The sequence below is a fragment of the Salmo trutta genome, chromosome 9, assembly GCF_901001165.1.
Source record: "Salmo trutta chromosome 9, fSalTru1.1, whole genome shotgun sequence".
Taxonomy (NCBI): Eukaryota; Metazoa; Chordata; class Actinopteri; order Salmoniformes; family Salmonidae; genus Salmo; species Salmo trutta.
Window position 1 is genome coordinate 45877958 of NC_042965.1, and position 14035 is coordinate 45891992.

Consider the following 14035-nt stretch of genomic DNA (forward strand, 5'->3'; position numbering starts at 1 on the left):
AGTACAAACTACCACACGCACTGTAGCAAACGTTGAATCGAACTGAACGCACCAACCGTTTCAAACCCTCTTGGTGACATTAGTGCTGTGAATTTGATGGGCCTCTGTGAGGTGGAGGTCAGAGGAGGTGAACTCATGAACTCATGTGATGAGTGTCAAGGCTTTAGCTCAGTGGAGCTCAGGAAACTTAAGGTTTGAACCAAGACATTGTATGAACTGATCAGTCAGCTAAATAGGTGGTTCAGCAGCCAGAATGTTGCTGGTTTAAGCCCTTGTCTGTGTCTGGGGGGTGTTGGGAAAAGGCAGAAGACAAGTTGTCTTCAAATTGACAATAAAGTCTTTATTAAATTCAATTATATTCTATAATATGCAACTGCACTACATACATAAAATTTCACCATATATATATATATATATTATGATGACTGTTTATATATTCATTAATATGGTGCAGATACATGACGTGAATGTGACCATTCGGAATGTAATCCCCTTCCATCAGAGGCAATGAGTCCGTTCGTTGGAAACAATGAAACTACATTTCCCAGAATTACGTCCGTTCGTTGGAAACAATGGAACTACATTTCCCAGAATTGCGTCAGTTCGCGCTAATGAAAAGCACAAGCTGCCGGATCTCGCTTGCTAAATTAACCAACCATAAATCTTTAGCATCTCTCCACACTCCCCCGCTGCCTGTATCAACTAATCCTTCAAAAAACGAACAAACAAAAAAACAAACAGGTAAGTTGTCTCTGTCCTGGGTAAAGAAATTACAATCCACAGACACACTTGATTAAGTTTTTGGCTAGCTAACGTGTCCTGTCGTGGAAGCTATGCTAGCTAACCGAAAGTTGTCACTAACGTTAGTTCTCTAGCTAGCTGGTCATTAGTGCATGTGTTAACTAGCTAGTTAGCGTGTTAACACATGGTAGTTAGCGTGTTTAAAAAAAAAAAGTGTAATTCATTCAGTTACCTAAAATGAAATCAAGTGTTATTTGTCACATGCTTGGTAAAAAACGGGTGTAGACTAACAGTGACATTCTTACTAACGGTCCTACCCAACAACTCGGAAATCAAATGGAGAAATAGTTTTCAAGTAATAATAAATACACAATGAGTAACGATAACTTGGTTATATACACAGCGTACCAGTACTGAGTCTATGATAACTTGGCTATATACACATAGTACCAGTACGGAGTCTATGATAACTTGGTTATATACACGGGGTACCTGTACTGAGTCATTGTATGTGGACACCTTGCCATACAACTCATTACAAAATCATGTGCGTTCATATTCTGAAGCACAGAATCTTCTAGAATGTCATTTTATGCTGTAGCGTGAAGATTTCCCTTCACTGGAACTAAGGGGCCCAAACTATGAAAAAACAGCCCCAAACCATTATTCCTCCTCCACTAAACTTTACAGTTGGCACTATGCATTGGGGCAGGTAGTGTTATCCTGGTATCCGCCAAACCCAGATCTGTCCGTCGGACTGCCAGATGGTGAAGCGTGATTCATTACTCCAGAGAATGCATCTCCACTGCTCCAGAGTCCAAATGGCGGCGAGCTCTACACCACTCCAGCCGACACTTGGCATTGCGCATGGTGATCTTAGGCTTGTGTGCGGTTGCCCGGCCATGGAAACCCATTTCATGAATCTCCCGACCAACAGTTCTTGTGCTGACGTTGTTACCAGAGGCAGTTTAGGACTCAGTAGTGAGTGTTGCAACTGAGGACAGACTATTATTTTTTTTTTTATGCGCTTCAGCACTTGACAGTCCTGTTCTGTGCGCTTGTGTGGCCTGCGACTTAGCGGCTGAGCCTTTGTTGCTGCTAGACGTTTCCACTTCACAATAACAGCACTTACAGTTGACCAGGGGCAGCTCTAGCAGGGCAGAAATTTGACTTGTTGAAAAGATTTCGGAGCAGTGTGCTAGAGCGAAGCACTGATGACTTTACTAACAACGCGCAACACCTGCTGAATATGACCAGATGAGTTTACTAGGATTCACACACACGTTATTTTGAAAGAGATGATGGTTAACTTCTTACATCTCGATGTTCGGCTAGCGGAACACCGCTCCATTATCCAATGATAGGGCGTGGCGCGAAATGCAAACTCCTCGAAAATCCGAAAACTTCAATTTTTCAAACATATGACTATTTTACACCATTTTAAAGACAAGACTCTCCTTTATCTAACCACACTGTCCGATTTCAAAAAGGCTTTACAACAGCCAGAAATAATCAGACACCCATTTTTCAAGCTAGCATATAATGTCACCAAAACCACAGCTAAATGCAGCCCTAACCTTTGATCTTCATCAGATGACACTCCTAGGACATTATGTTATACAATAAATACATGTTTTGTTCAATCAAGTTCATATTTATATAAAAAAAACAGCTTTTTACATTAGCATGTGACGTTCAGAACTAGCAAACATACCGAAAACTTCCGGTGAATTTACTAAATTACTCACGATAAACGTTCACAAAAAACATAACAATTGTTTTAAGAATTATAGATACAGAACTCCTTTATGCAATCGCGGTGTCCGATTTTAAAATAGCTTTTCGGTGAAAGCACATTTTGCAATATTCTGAGTAGATAGCCCGGCCATCACAGGCTAGCTATTTTGACACCCACCAAGTGTGGTACTCACCAAACTCAGATTTACTATTAGAAAAGTTGGATTACCTTTGCTGTTCTTTGTCAGAATGCACTCCCAGGACTTCTACTTCAACAACAAATGTTGGTTTGGTTCCAAATAATCCATAGGTGTATCCAAATAGTGGCGTTTTGTTCGTGTGTTCAAGACACTATCCGAAGGGTGACGCGCCCGCGGGTATCGTGACAAAAAATCTCAAAATATTCCATTACCGTACTTCGAAGCATGTCAAATGCTGTTTAAAATCAATTTTTATGCGATTTTTCTCGTAAAATAGCGATAATATTCCAACCGGGAGTCATTGTTTTCGTTCAAAGACTGAAAATGTAAAATGGACTCTTCACGTGCATGCGCGCACCCGTCTCAGATCATGGGGTCGTCTCGTGCATGCGCCTCAGTCTCATAGTACTCTGACCGACCACTATCCAAATGCGCTACCGTTTTTCAGCCAGAGACTGCAGAGTCATCATTCAACGTTCTGGCGCCTTCTGAGAGCCTATGGGAGCCTTAAAGTGTCACGTTACAGCAGAGATCCTCTGTTTTCAATAAAGAGGCTAAAGAAGGCCAAGAAATGGTCAGAGGGCACTTCCTGTTTGGAATCTTCTCAGGTTTTGGCCTGCCATATGAGTTCTGTTATACTCACAGACACCATTCAAACAGTTTTAGAAACTTTAGGGTGTTTTCTATCCAAATCAAACAATTATATGCATATTCTAGTTTCTGGGCAGGAGTAATAAACAGATTAAATCGGCTATGTTTATTATCCGGCCGTGAAAATACTGCCCCTTATCCATAACAGGTTAACAACAGGAAGTGCGCTGCAATAAAACTGTTTCACTCCCCTGATGATGATGATGATGATGAGGGTGATCATTTGAAACTTAACTTCTTGTTGAAAGTTATTCTTGAAAAGGGAGAAACTAACAAATTAGCACAACATCCTCTTTGATAACACCTGCTGCAAACTAGCTGACAACAAAAGCTAGCGAGCTAGACTGTGGGGAAAACTACTGCTCGCTATTGCGCAGTGACCTGTTGGCTGTCAAGAAGTTAAAATCGTTTTTTTTGTTAACAGTCTCACTCATTAAGTCCGTGTGATTGGTTGATTCCACTGTCACTCCAAAATGTTGCCCTAAAACAGTTGAATAGCAGATGCCTTTTTATCCATCTTCTGATGGCCTAGCCAATGGCTGACTTAGCTAGCTAGATTTATCTCCCCGGAGACAAGTAAAGAGAAAAAAAAATATCCAATCACGATTTAGCTTCCGTGTTAACCCTTTACTTCCCAACAAAAGCGTAAGAGATTAATTATTATTATTATTATTATTATTATAATCATTATTTTATAAATCCTTAGCCCTTATCTGAAGGTGTAGAAGGCCAACTGTTCCCTACTGTGTTTGGGTTAGTAATAATTTATACAGTGCCTCTATTTTACCTCAGCATGAATTTTTTTCTCACTATTCTGAAAGTCTGAAGAATCCATATGTTCTGAAATATGAACACAGAAATACTGGACATTTTGAACTCTTATGGTGGTGAAATTACAATCCTGGTCTTGAATTGGACTCGCATTTTTTTGGTTTTGACTGTCTCGGTGTCTTGTTTCGACTCGGTCTCACCCTCCTCCCTCCGGTCTTGCTCTTGACTCTGACTTGATTTTGCTCCGGTTTTGGTCTTGTCTCGCTTTTAGGTGTAACTAACTTAGCATCCGCTTCATCAGACCACTTCCATATGGGGGTACTTCCTGTTTTGAGTTTTTGCTTGTAAGCAGGAATGAGAAGGGTAGTAATGGTCAGATGAGGGAGAGCTATGTATGCATTTGTGTTAGGGGTGCACAATATAATCGATGAACATATCAGAATCGGCCGACATTAGCTAAAAATGCCAACATCGGTATTGGCCCTGATTTCTAGTTTAACGTTGATGTGCAAAACCGATGTCAAAGCTGATACCTATATGACGCCACGTTAAAGTTTGCGCTACATGTGCAACACAGCATTCCTAACCTCGCCCACAATGTCCGCAGTGTGGATCGAGTAGTCAACAAGTCCAACAGTCATTTGAAAGAGGAAGAACATTTCAGCGAGACGACTCAAAGAACGAAATCCATTAAAGCCAAGATAATGGAATTTATTGCCCTTGACAATCAACCGTTCTCTGTCGTGGCTGATGTTGGCTTTCGCCGACTGGTCGAGCACCCTTACACACTACCAAGTAGTCGCTGTTTTTCAGATGTTGCCCTCCTGGAGTTACACAGTAATAGCATCACTGCTATTAGCTTCATGACTGACATTTGGACCAGCGATATCAGCACCATGAGTCTGACAGGACAGTGGGTCGTCGAGGATTTCGTACTGAGGAAAGTCGTATTTCATGCTCATGAATGTGCTGGTTGTCATACAGCTGCTGCCATTTCAATGCCGTTTGAGGACATGTTTTAAACTTGGAAACATGAACACGCTAGCTCTAAGCTCTGCAATTGCGCCTGCAGCAGACGGGATACCCTCTGTCATGGCATTGAAACGCCTGCTCAACAAAACTGCCGACGTAGGCTGTGGACAAGCGATTTGGTGGCATTCTCTCTTTACTGTGTCGCCATCATGCTCGACTCTAGGTACAAGGACCGCTACTTCGATGCAGACAAGAAACAGGGTTTACGTGAAATGTTACACACACAGCTGGACAAGATGGAAACGGACACAGTGACAGTGCGCACCGAGGAAAAGAGGCCACGGACAGACAGAGCTGAAACTTCACTGCTTGACATGTATGATGAAATCCTGGCAAACGCAGGAAAGTGCTGTTTGAATGAATGCTTACGAGCCTGCTGCTGCCTACCACCGCTCAGTCAGACTGCTCTATCAAATCATAGACTTAATTATAATATAATAAACACACAGAAATACGAGCCTTTGGTCATGAATATGGTCAAATCGGTAAACTATCATTTCGAAAAAACAAAACATTTATTCTTTCAGTGAAATACGGAACCGTTCCGTATTTTATCTAACGGGTGGCAACCCTAAGTCTAAATACTGCTGTTACATTGCACAACCTTCAATGTTATGTCATAATTATGTAAAATTCTGGCAAATTAATTATGGTCTTTGTTAGGTAGACATGGTCTTCACACAGTTCGCAATGAGCCAGGCGGCCCAAACTGCTGCATATACCCTGACTGAGAAGCGACACAATTTCCCTAGTTAATATTGCCTGCCAACATGAATTTCTTTTAACTAAATATGCAGGTAAAAAAAATATACTTGTGTATTGATTTTAAGCAAGACATTGTTCATGGTTAGGTTCATTGGTGCAACGATTGTGCTTTTTTCGCAAATGCGCTTTTGTTAAATCATCACCCGTTTGACGAAGTAAGCTGTGATTCGATGATAAGGCACCGTATTATGTATATGCAATGCAGGACAAGCTAGTTAAACTAGTAAAATCATCAACCATGTGTAGTTAACTAGTGACTATATTAAGATTTGTTTTTTATAAGACAAGTTTAATGCTAGCTAGTAACTTTCCTTGGCTTCTTGCTAAACTCGTGTAACAGGTGGTCAGCCTGCCACGCAGTCTCCTTGTGGATTGCAATGTAATCGGCCATAATCGGCGTCCAATGCCGATTACCGATTATGAAAGCTTGAAATCAGCCCTAATTAATCGGCCTTGCCCGTCGACCTGTAGTGTGTTAACTATTTAACTGTAATAGAATGCTTAAAAGGCCGCTAAATGTTTTTAAATCAGTATCGTTTTTATTTTTTTTTGCAAGGGAAATCTTGGATATCAGTATCGGCCAAAAAATGTCATATCGGTGAATCACTAGTTTGTGTGTGTGTCAAGTAGAGGTGATCTGAAGGCTTGTGATGGAGCAACGGCACTTGAGCCTAGGTTTTAGCTCAGAGGGTTGATGGGTTGCAGTGCTCATGTGACCTGGGTCTGAACCCAGTCTGTCACAGTTAACACCAATATATTGGAGGTTAGTCTGGATTGAAGCTTTCACCTGCAATAACAAGGCAAGGGAACTTTTAACGTCCCATGTTCTGAAAACCCCAACCTTTTTGGCCGGTCATATGATTGATAAGTCTAATGTACTGATGGACGGCCATTACAAGCTCAGTTGGTAGAGCATGGTGTTTGCAACGCCAGGGTTGTGGGTTCGATTCCCACGGGGGACCAGTATGGGGAGAAAAAAAAGATGTATGAAATGTATGCATTCACTACTGTAAGTTGCTCTGGATAAGAGCGTCTGCTAAATGACTAAAATGTAAAAATACTGCTATAGACCACTGTCTATGAAGTGTTTAGTGTTGGTATACACAGTACTCTGTGGATACCTGGTGGAAGTGTTGAACTTCACATGGCTGCTACTGTAACGGTGATGTCCTTGTTTCCTAGCAGAATGCCCAAATCAAAGGAAGTGGTGTCGTCCACATCTGGCAGTGACTCTGACAGTGAGGTAGAGAAGACCAAGGTGTGTGTCTTGGAGGGGGGGGGGGGGGGGGGGTTTGAGATGAAACGAATGGTGTCCTGTGCCGTGACTACTGAAGCCCTCGTCCCTAACTGAACATGTATTTCAGGCCAAGAGAAGGAAGCCCAGTGCTCCACCAGAGAAGCCGGTGGCCAAGAAACCGAAGCTGAGTAACGAGGGCTCTAGACCTGGCGCAGGAGGGTCCTCTAAGGCTGCGGACAGCAAAACGGAGGATGGCATGTTTCAGGTTAGTCATCTCTTGGTTACAGAAGCAGATAATGCTGTTACGGCTACATTATCGGACTGTTACAGACGCATATAATGCTGTTACGGCTACATTACCGGACTGTTAGATGCAGATAATGCTGCTACAGACACATTATCATACTGTTACAGACACAAATAATGCTGTTACGGTTACATTATCGGACTGTTAGACACAGATAATGCTGCTACAGCCACATTATCGGACTGTTACAGACGCGGATAGTGCTGTTACGCTACATGGTCGGACTGTTAGACGCGGATAATGCTGTTACTGCTATATTACCGGACTGTTACAGACGCGGATAATGCTGTTACGGCTACATGGTCGGACTGAGATGTGATGTCATCACTGTTCCTACTTAGCAGTATAGCAGTATAGTATCGTCCCTATCTAGACACACTGTCTGTACAACTGAGCCGAGCCCTCTTGCCTTCGCAAAAACACACGTGACTTCTAGCTGTACTAGCCAGTTGCGCCATCGAAAAGCTAACAATACGGCAACACGATATGGAGACACTTCAAGCTGTGGAGTGAGCTTTATGGTACGACCTTAACCGTGTTACAGTCCGACTGTTCCAGGGAAAGACGTGTCCCTGGAAGAAAAGAGTGAGCTGATTGGTCTGTTTTGTGTGTTCCAGATTGGGAGAATGCGATACGTCAGTGTCAGGGAATTTAAAGGGAAGTGTTTAGTTGACATCAGAGAGTACTGGATGAATCAGGACGGCGAAATGAAGCCCGGCAAAAAAGGTACGACACCCAGAGAACTGCTGTCCCTCACTTCAAATAGTAGTCGTGGAAACTGAATTGTTGTCATTTTTATAAATACTCTAGTACTCTAATACTCTGCTCTAACCCCTCTATAAATACTCTAGTACTCTAATACTCTGCTCTAACCCCTCTATAAATACTCTAGTACTCTAATACTCTGCTGTAACCCCTCTATAAATACTCTAGTACTCTGCTCTAACCCCTCTATAAATACTCTAGTACTCTGCTCTAACCCCTCTATAAATACTCTAGTACTCTAATACTCTGCTGTAACCCCTCTATAAATACTCTAGTACTCTAATACTCTGCTCTAACCCCTCTATAAATGCTCTAGTACTCTGCTCTAACCCCTCTATAAATACTCTAGTACTCTGCTCTAACCCCTCTATAAATACACTAGTACTCTAATACTCTGCTGTAACCCCTCTATAAATACTCTAGTACTCTAATACTCTGCTCTAACCCCTCTATAAATACTCTAGTACTATAATACTCTGCTGTAACCCCTCTATAAATACTCTAGTACTCTGCTCTAACCCCTCTATAAATACACTAGTACTCTAATACTCTGCTGTAACCCCTCTATAAATACTCTAGTACTCTAGTACTCTGCTGTAACCCCTCTATAAATACTCTAGTACTCTAATACTCTGCTGTAACCCCTCTATAAATACTCTAGTACTCTAATACTCTGCTCTAACCCCTCTGTCTCCGGAGGTTTTGTATGAAACTTAGACTGTCTTTACTGTGGCTTTTAAAAAAAAATTAAAGTGTATTTTTGTTTCCAGGCATCTCCTTAAACCCGGAGCAGTGGACCCAGCTGAAGGACCAGATGTCAGAGATCGACGACGCGATCAAGAGAACATGATGACCGTGGTGCTGACAGTCCAGCTTGTCTATCTAGTGATCTTAGATGTCGCCACTGATGTTTAGGATGAGTCCCACATGGAACCCTATTCCCTATATAGTGCACTACTTTAGACCAAGGCCCTATAGGGAATAGGGTGCACTACTTTAGACCAAGGCCCTATAGGGAATAGGGTGCACTACTTTAGACCAAGGCCCTATAGGGAATAGGGTGCACTACTTTAGACCAAGGCCCTATAGGGAATAGGGTGCACTACTTTAGACCAAGGCCCTATAGGGAATAGGGTGCACTACTTTAGACCAAAGCCCTATGGGGAATAGGGTGCACTACTTTAGACCAAGGCCCTATAGGGAATAGGGTGCCATTTGGACTTTCCCAAACCCTTTTTTTCCCCCAGCCAAATAAATGTGTAAGGACTGAATTATTTTATAAATCTAAATTTGCTGTTCTGTTGAATGAGTTATTTTGCATGTGCTGTTTTAGTTTGCTTTGTGTTTTGAACTATGAAGAAATGTGTTTGATTGTGATCGGTATTTGGTTGATATGATGAAGACTTTGAATAATTGACCTTTTTTTTTGTATGAAAATTATTTAAAAGCCATGTAAAGTAATGAAATTATTCTCTCTACTTTATGGTATTTTCTAACTTTCATCCTCCATGTTCAGTGTAATTTTAGACACTATTACACAAATGGGTATTACAAAGGTCAGATAATGAATCCTGGTGCCAGTCTTGGGGGGGGGGGGGGGGGGGGGGGGGGGGGGGGTCCCTGGGTAAGGTGAAGCTACTCACCCTGGGTAAGGTGAAGCTACTCACCCTGGGTAAGGTGAAGCTACCGCTGTTGCGTCCAAACAACCAGGTCCAAATCACCCCCCCCCCCCCCCCCCCCCCCCAGTCACAGTTCTGTTATCTAGATCCAGACCAGCTGGTAGTGCCGCGGTTCTACTCCCTGAACGGAAACCAGAGCTGAGAACGTCCTGCATCCAATTACATCTCATGTCTAAATCAGATCAGAGCCACCTGGCCAGGAAAGACCTGGCACAGCACACACACACACTGGTGACACGGTGGCTCTGAACGAGACGTGCTGAACCAAGCATCCACCATGAGTTGCTGCTACTAGGACACTACTGAGCTCTATGAAGTCTTGTAGTGAAATTGTTTCCCAATATAGATACTTGCGTATATCACCGTATACACGACGAAGGGATACAATGGCCAAGTATACTATTCGATATCTATTCATACTATAAAGTACATTAGCAGAGCATGCTGACTGAGGTTGGTCTTGTCCAGACACTCTAACTACAAACTTTACATAAAACTAAATGTAAAAATAATTAATGAACACTTGAAAACGAGAGGGACACGTGAGCCATTTAATTCACTAGATTTCTGGTACCATCTGTCTAATTCACTATATGGTCCCAGAGACTGTCTCTACCACTAGATGGTCCCAGAGACTGTCTCTACCACTAGATGGCACCAGAGACTGTCTACCACTAGATGGCACCAGAGACTGTCTCTACCACTAGATGGTCCCAGAGACTGTCTCTACCACTAGATGGCACCAGAGACTGTCTCTACCACTAGATGGCACCAGAGACTGTCTCTACCACTAGATGGCACCAGAGACTGTCTCTACCACTAGATGGCACCAGAGACTGTCTCTACCACTAGATGGCACCAGAGACTGTCTCTACCACTAGATGGCACCAGAGACTGTCTCTACCACTAGATGGCACCAGAGACTGTCTCTACCACTAGATGGCACCAGAGACTGTCTCTACCACTAGATGGCACCAGAGACTGTCTCTACCACTAGATGGCACCAGAGACTGTCTCTACCACTAGATGGTACCAGAGACTGTCTCTACCACTAGATGGTCCCAGAGACTGTCTCTACCACTAGATGGTACCAGAGACTGTCTCTACCACTAGATGGCCCCAGAGACTGACTGAATCACGGGACGTACCTGAGACTGTCTCTACCACTAGATGGCACCAGAGACTGTCTGAATCACGGGACGGTACCAGAGACTGTCTATACCACTAGATGGTCCCAGAGACTGTCTGAATCACGGGACGGTACCAGAGACTGTCTCTACCACTAGATGGCACCAGAGACTGTCTGAATCACGGGACGGTACCAGAGACTGTCTCTACCACTAGATGGCACCAGAGACTGTCTCTACCACTAGATGGTACCAGAGACTGTCTCTACCACTAGATGGTACCAGAGACTGTCTCTACCACTAGATGGCCCCAGAGACTGTCTCTACCACTAGATGGCCCCAGAGACTGTCTCTACCACTAGATGACCCCAGAAACTGACTGAATCACTAGACGGTACCAGAGACTGACTAAATAAATGTATGGTACCAGAGACCGACTGAATCACTCGACGGTACCAGAGACCGACTGAATCACTAGACGGTACCAGTTTCTCATCTTTGCTTTCGGTCTTCTTCCATGCAGCTTTATTCAATTGGGACCAAGTTACCTCTTAAATATGAGTAAATCCAGGATGGAGGCTGATATCAATGTCATAATTCACAGACTATGGAGGTGAAATCTTATTTTATACCAAGGCGTTGTTGCATACTCATTTCTGATTGTCTTGAAGGGCAATTTTAGAGCATACATTATTTAAGTGATAATGCCCATGAAGCCGGTGTTTGGAGGATATATTGGCACGGGTCGAGGGTCGGCAAACCGTACCAATATTTCCTCCAAACACCGGCTTCGAGCATATGACAAAACATTTATTTTTACTGTTCTAATTACATTGGTAACCTGTTTATAATAGCAATAAGGCACCTCGGGGGTTTGTGCTATATGGCCATTATACCACGGCTAAGGGCTGTGTTCATGCACTGCGTATCAGGTAGAATTCCATGGCTATAGTTCATTCTTACATCATCTATTGTACTGCTTTTGAAAGCAAAATGTCAAATTGGAAAACATTGGCATTGTTGAATTAGATTTTCATAATAGTAAGTTTGGACTCGTGGTTTGGTTATCTCAACTAGCAAGTCTGTTTGGTTACCACGTTAACTACTGTAGCTATCTTGTAAACTTACTAGCAGTTTAGGTGGATGTTGGAACACATTTCTACCGGCAAAATGAACACATTTTGTAGCAGCAAATGTGTTAAATTATAACCATGATATAGAAAGGGACAATCAACTCGTCTCTGGAAAATAATCCGTAGAAGATGGCTGTTCCACTCCTCTAGCACGTTGTTATTTTATTTTCCGTAGAACGCGTCGCCGTCGTTAATTATCTGTTATGTACAATTAGTGGGGCACACTGCACTCTAGTACATGTACACTGCTTTGTACCTGTTATTCACAATACTGACCCACTGGAGAGGATGCTAAGGCTGAGAGGTCTCTGCTTACTGTCCTGTAATTATGTAGGCCTAATCTCTGGTTATCGTCCTGTTTCTCTCAAGTTGGTACAAACGTGGCACTACTGGTAGTAATGCTAAAGTTGGATTTTCAATTCCTTTACTGTAGCATGTGCTACTGTATAGCCTACTTTAGGTTTGAACTAAAAGTGTCTTAAGAGTTGCCACTGTTTGGGGACAGAATTGATCTCTCAGGTACTATATGCTCATATATTGGTGCTGGCTGTACCCTGCTCAGACCCATCCACCTTTTAGAAGAGTGCAACAAATTTAATGTGTGTACTTTATATTTGTCATGTTTCTCACATGTACCTGTGTTTTGCATATCCCAACTCCCCCCTGACAGTGGGGTCACAGGTTAGTCAGAGTCAGCCGTTATCAATGGTTATGGTTGGTCAAGGGGCACGTCAACACATTTTTCACCCTGTCATCTCGGGGATTTGAACTAGCTACCTTTTGGTTACTGGCCCAACGCTCTAACCACTAGGATACCTGCTGGTTACTAGTCCAACGCTCTAACCACTAGGCTACCTGCTGGTTACTAGTCCAACGCTCTAACCACTAGGCTACCTGCTGGTTACTAGTCCAACGCTCTAACCACTAGGCTACCTGCTGGTTACTAGTCCAACGCTCTAACCACTAGGCTACCTGCTGGTTACTAGTCCAACCCTCTAACCACTAGGCTACCTGCTGGTTACTAGTCCAACGCTCTAACCACTAGGCTACCTGCTGGTTACTAGTCCAACGCTCTAACCACTAGGCTACCTGCTGGTTACTAGCCCAACGCTCTAACCACTAGGCTACCTGCTGGTTACTAGTCCAACGCTCTAACCACTAGGCTACCTGCTGGTTACTAGTCCAACACTCTAACCACTAGGCTACCTGCTGGTTACTAGTCCAACGCTCTAACCACTAGGCTACCTGCTGGTTACTAGTCCAACGCTCTAACCACTAGGCTACCTGCTGGTTACTAGCCCAACGCTCTAACCACTAGGCTACCTGCTGGTTACTAGTCCAACACTCTAACCACTAGGCGACCTGCTGGTTACTAGTCCAACGCTCTAACCACTAGGCTACCTGCTGGTTACTAGTCCAACGCTCTAACCACTAGGCTACCTGCTGGTTACTAGTCCAACGCTCTAACCACTAGGCTACCTGCTGGTTACTAGTCCAACGCTCTAACCACTAGGCTACCTGCTGGTTACTAGTCCAACCCTCTAACCACTAGGCTACCTGCTGGTTACTAGTCCAACGCTCTAACCACTAGGCTACCTGCTGGTTACTAGTCCAACGCTCTAACCACTAGGCTACCTGCTGGTTACTAGCCCAACGCTCTAACCACTAGGCTACCTGCTGGTTACTAGTCCAACGCTCTAACCACTAGGCTACCTGCTGGTTACTAGTCCAACACTCTAACCACTAGGCTACCTGCTGGTTACTAGTCCAACGCTCTAACCACTAGGCTACCTGCTGGTTACTAGCCCAACGCTCTAACCACTAGGCTACATGCTGGTTACTAGTCCAACCCTCTAACCACTAGGCTACCTGCTGGTTACTAGTCCAACC

The 14035-nt window shown here is 43.5% G+C and overlaps 1 protein-coding gene across 2 annotated transcripts; it reads left to right on the top strand.

Moving 5' to 3' along the window:
* Positions 1-567: 567 nt before the first annotated feature.
* Positions 568-9322, top strand: LOC115200652 (activated RNA polymerase II transcriptional coactivator p15). Of its 2 annotated transcripts, none has more exons than XM_029763856.1 (5): positions 568-741; positions 7080-7155; positions 7262-7399; positions 8059-8166; positions 8975-9228. In XM_029763856.1, exons 2-5 carry the CDS (start codon positions 7084-7086, stop codon positions 9119-9121), a joined length of 465 nt encoding a protein of 154 aa, XP_029619716.1. In that variant the 5' UTR covers positions 568-741; positions 7080-7083; the 3' UTR covers positions 9122-9228. The 2 variants fall into 2 exon arrangements, with proteins under 2 accessions (XP_029619716.1, XP_029619717.1); XM_029763857.1 differs by having other exon boundaries at positions 570-741; positions 7083-7155; positions 8059-8167; positions 8977-9322.
* The last annotated feature ends 4713 nt before the right edge of the window (positions 9323-14035 follow it).

Excerpts from the sequence above, each read along its gene's own strand:
- LOC115200652 (XM_029763856.1), top strand. The coding sequence starts at position 7,084 with ATGCCCAAATCAAAGGAAGTGGTGTCGTCCACATCTGGCAGTGACTCT. Across the intron at positions 7,400-8,058 it reads CGGAGGATGGCATGTTTCAG|ATTGGGAGAATGCGATACGT; the intron begins GTTAGTCATCTC and ends TGTGTGTTCCAG. Across the intron at positions 8,167-8,974 it reads AAATGAAGCCCGGCAAAAAA|AGGCATCTCCTTAAACCCGG; the intron begins GGTACGACACCC and ends ATTTTTGTTTCC.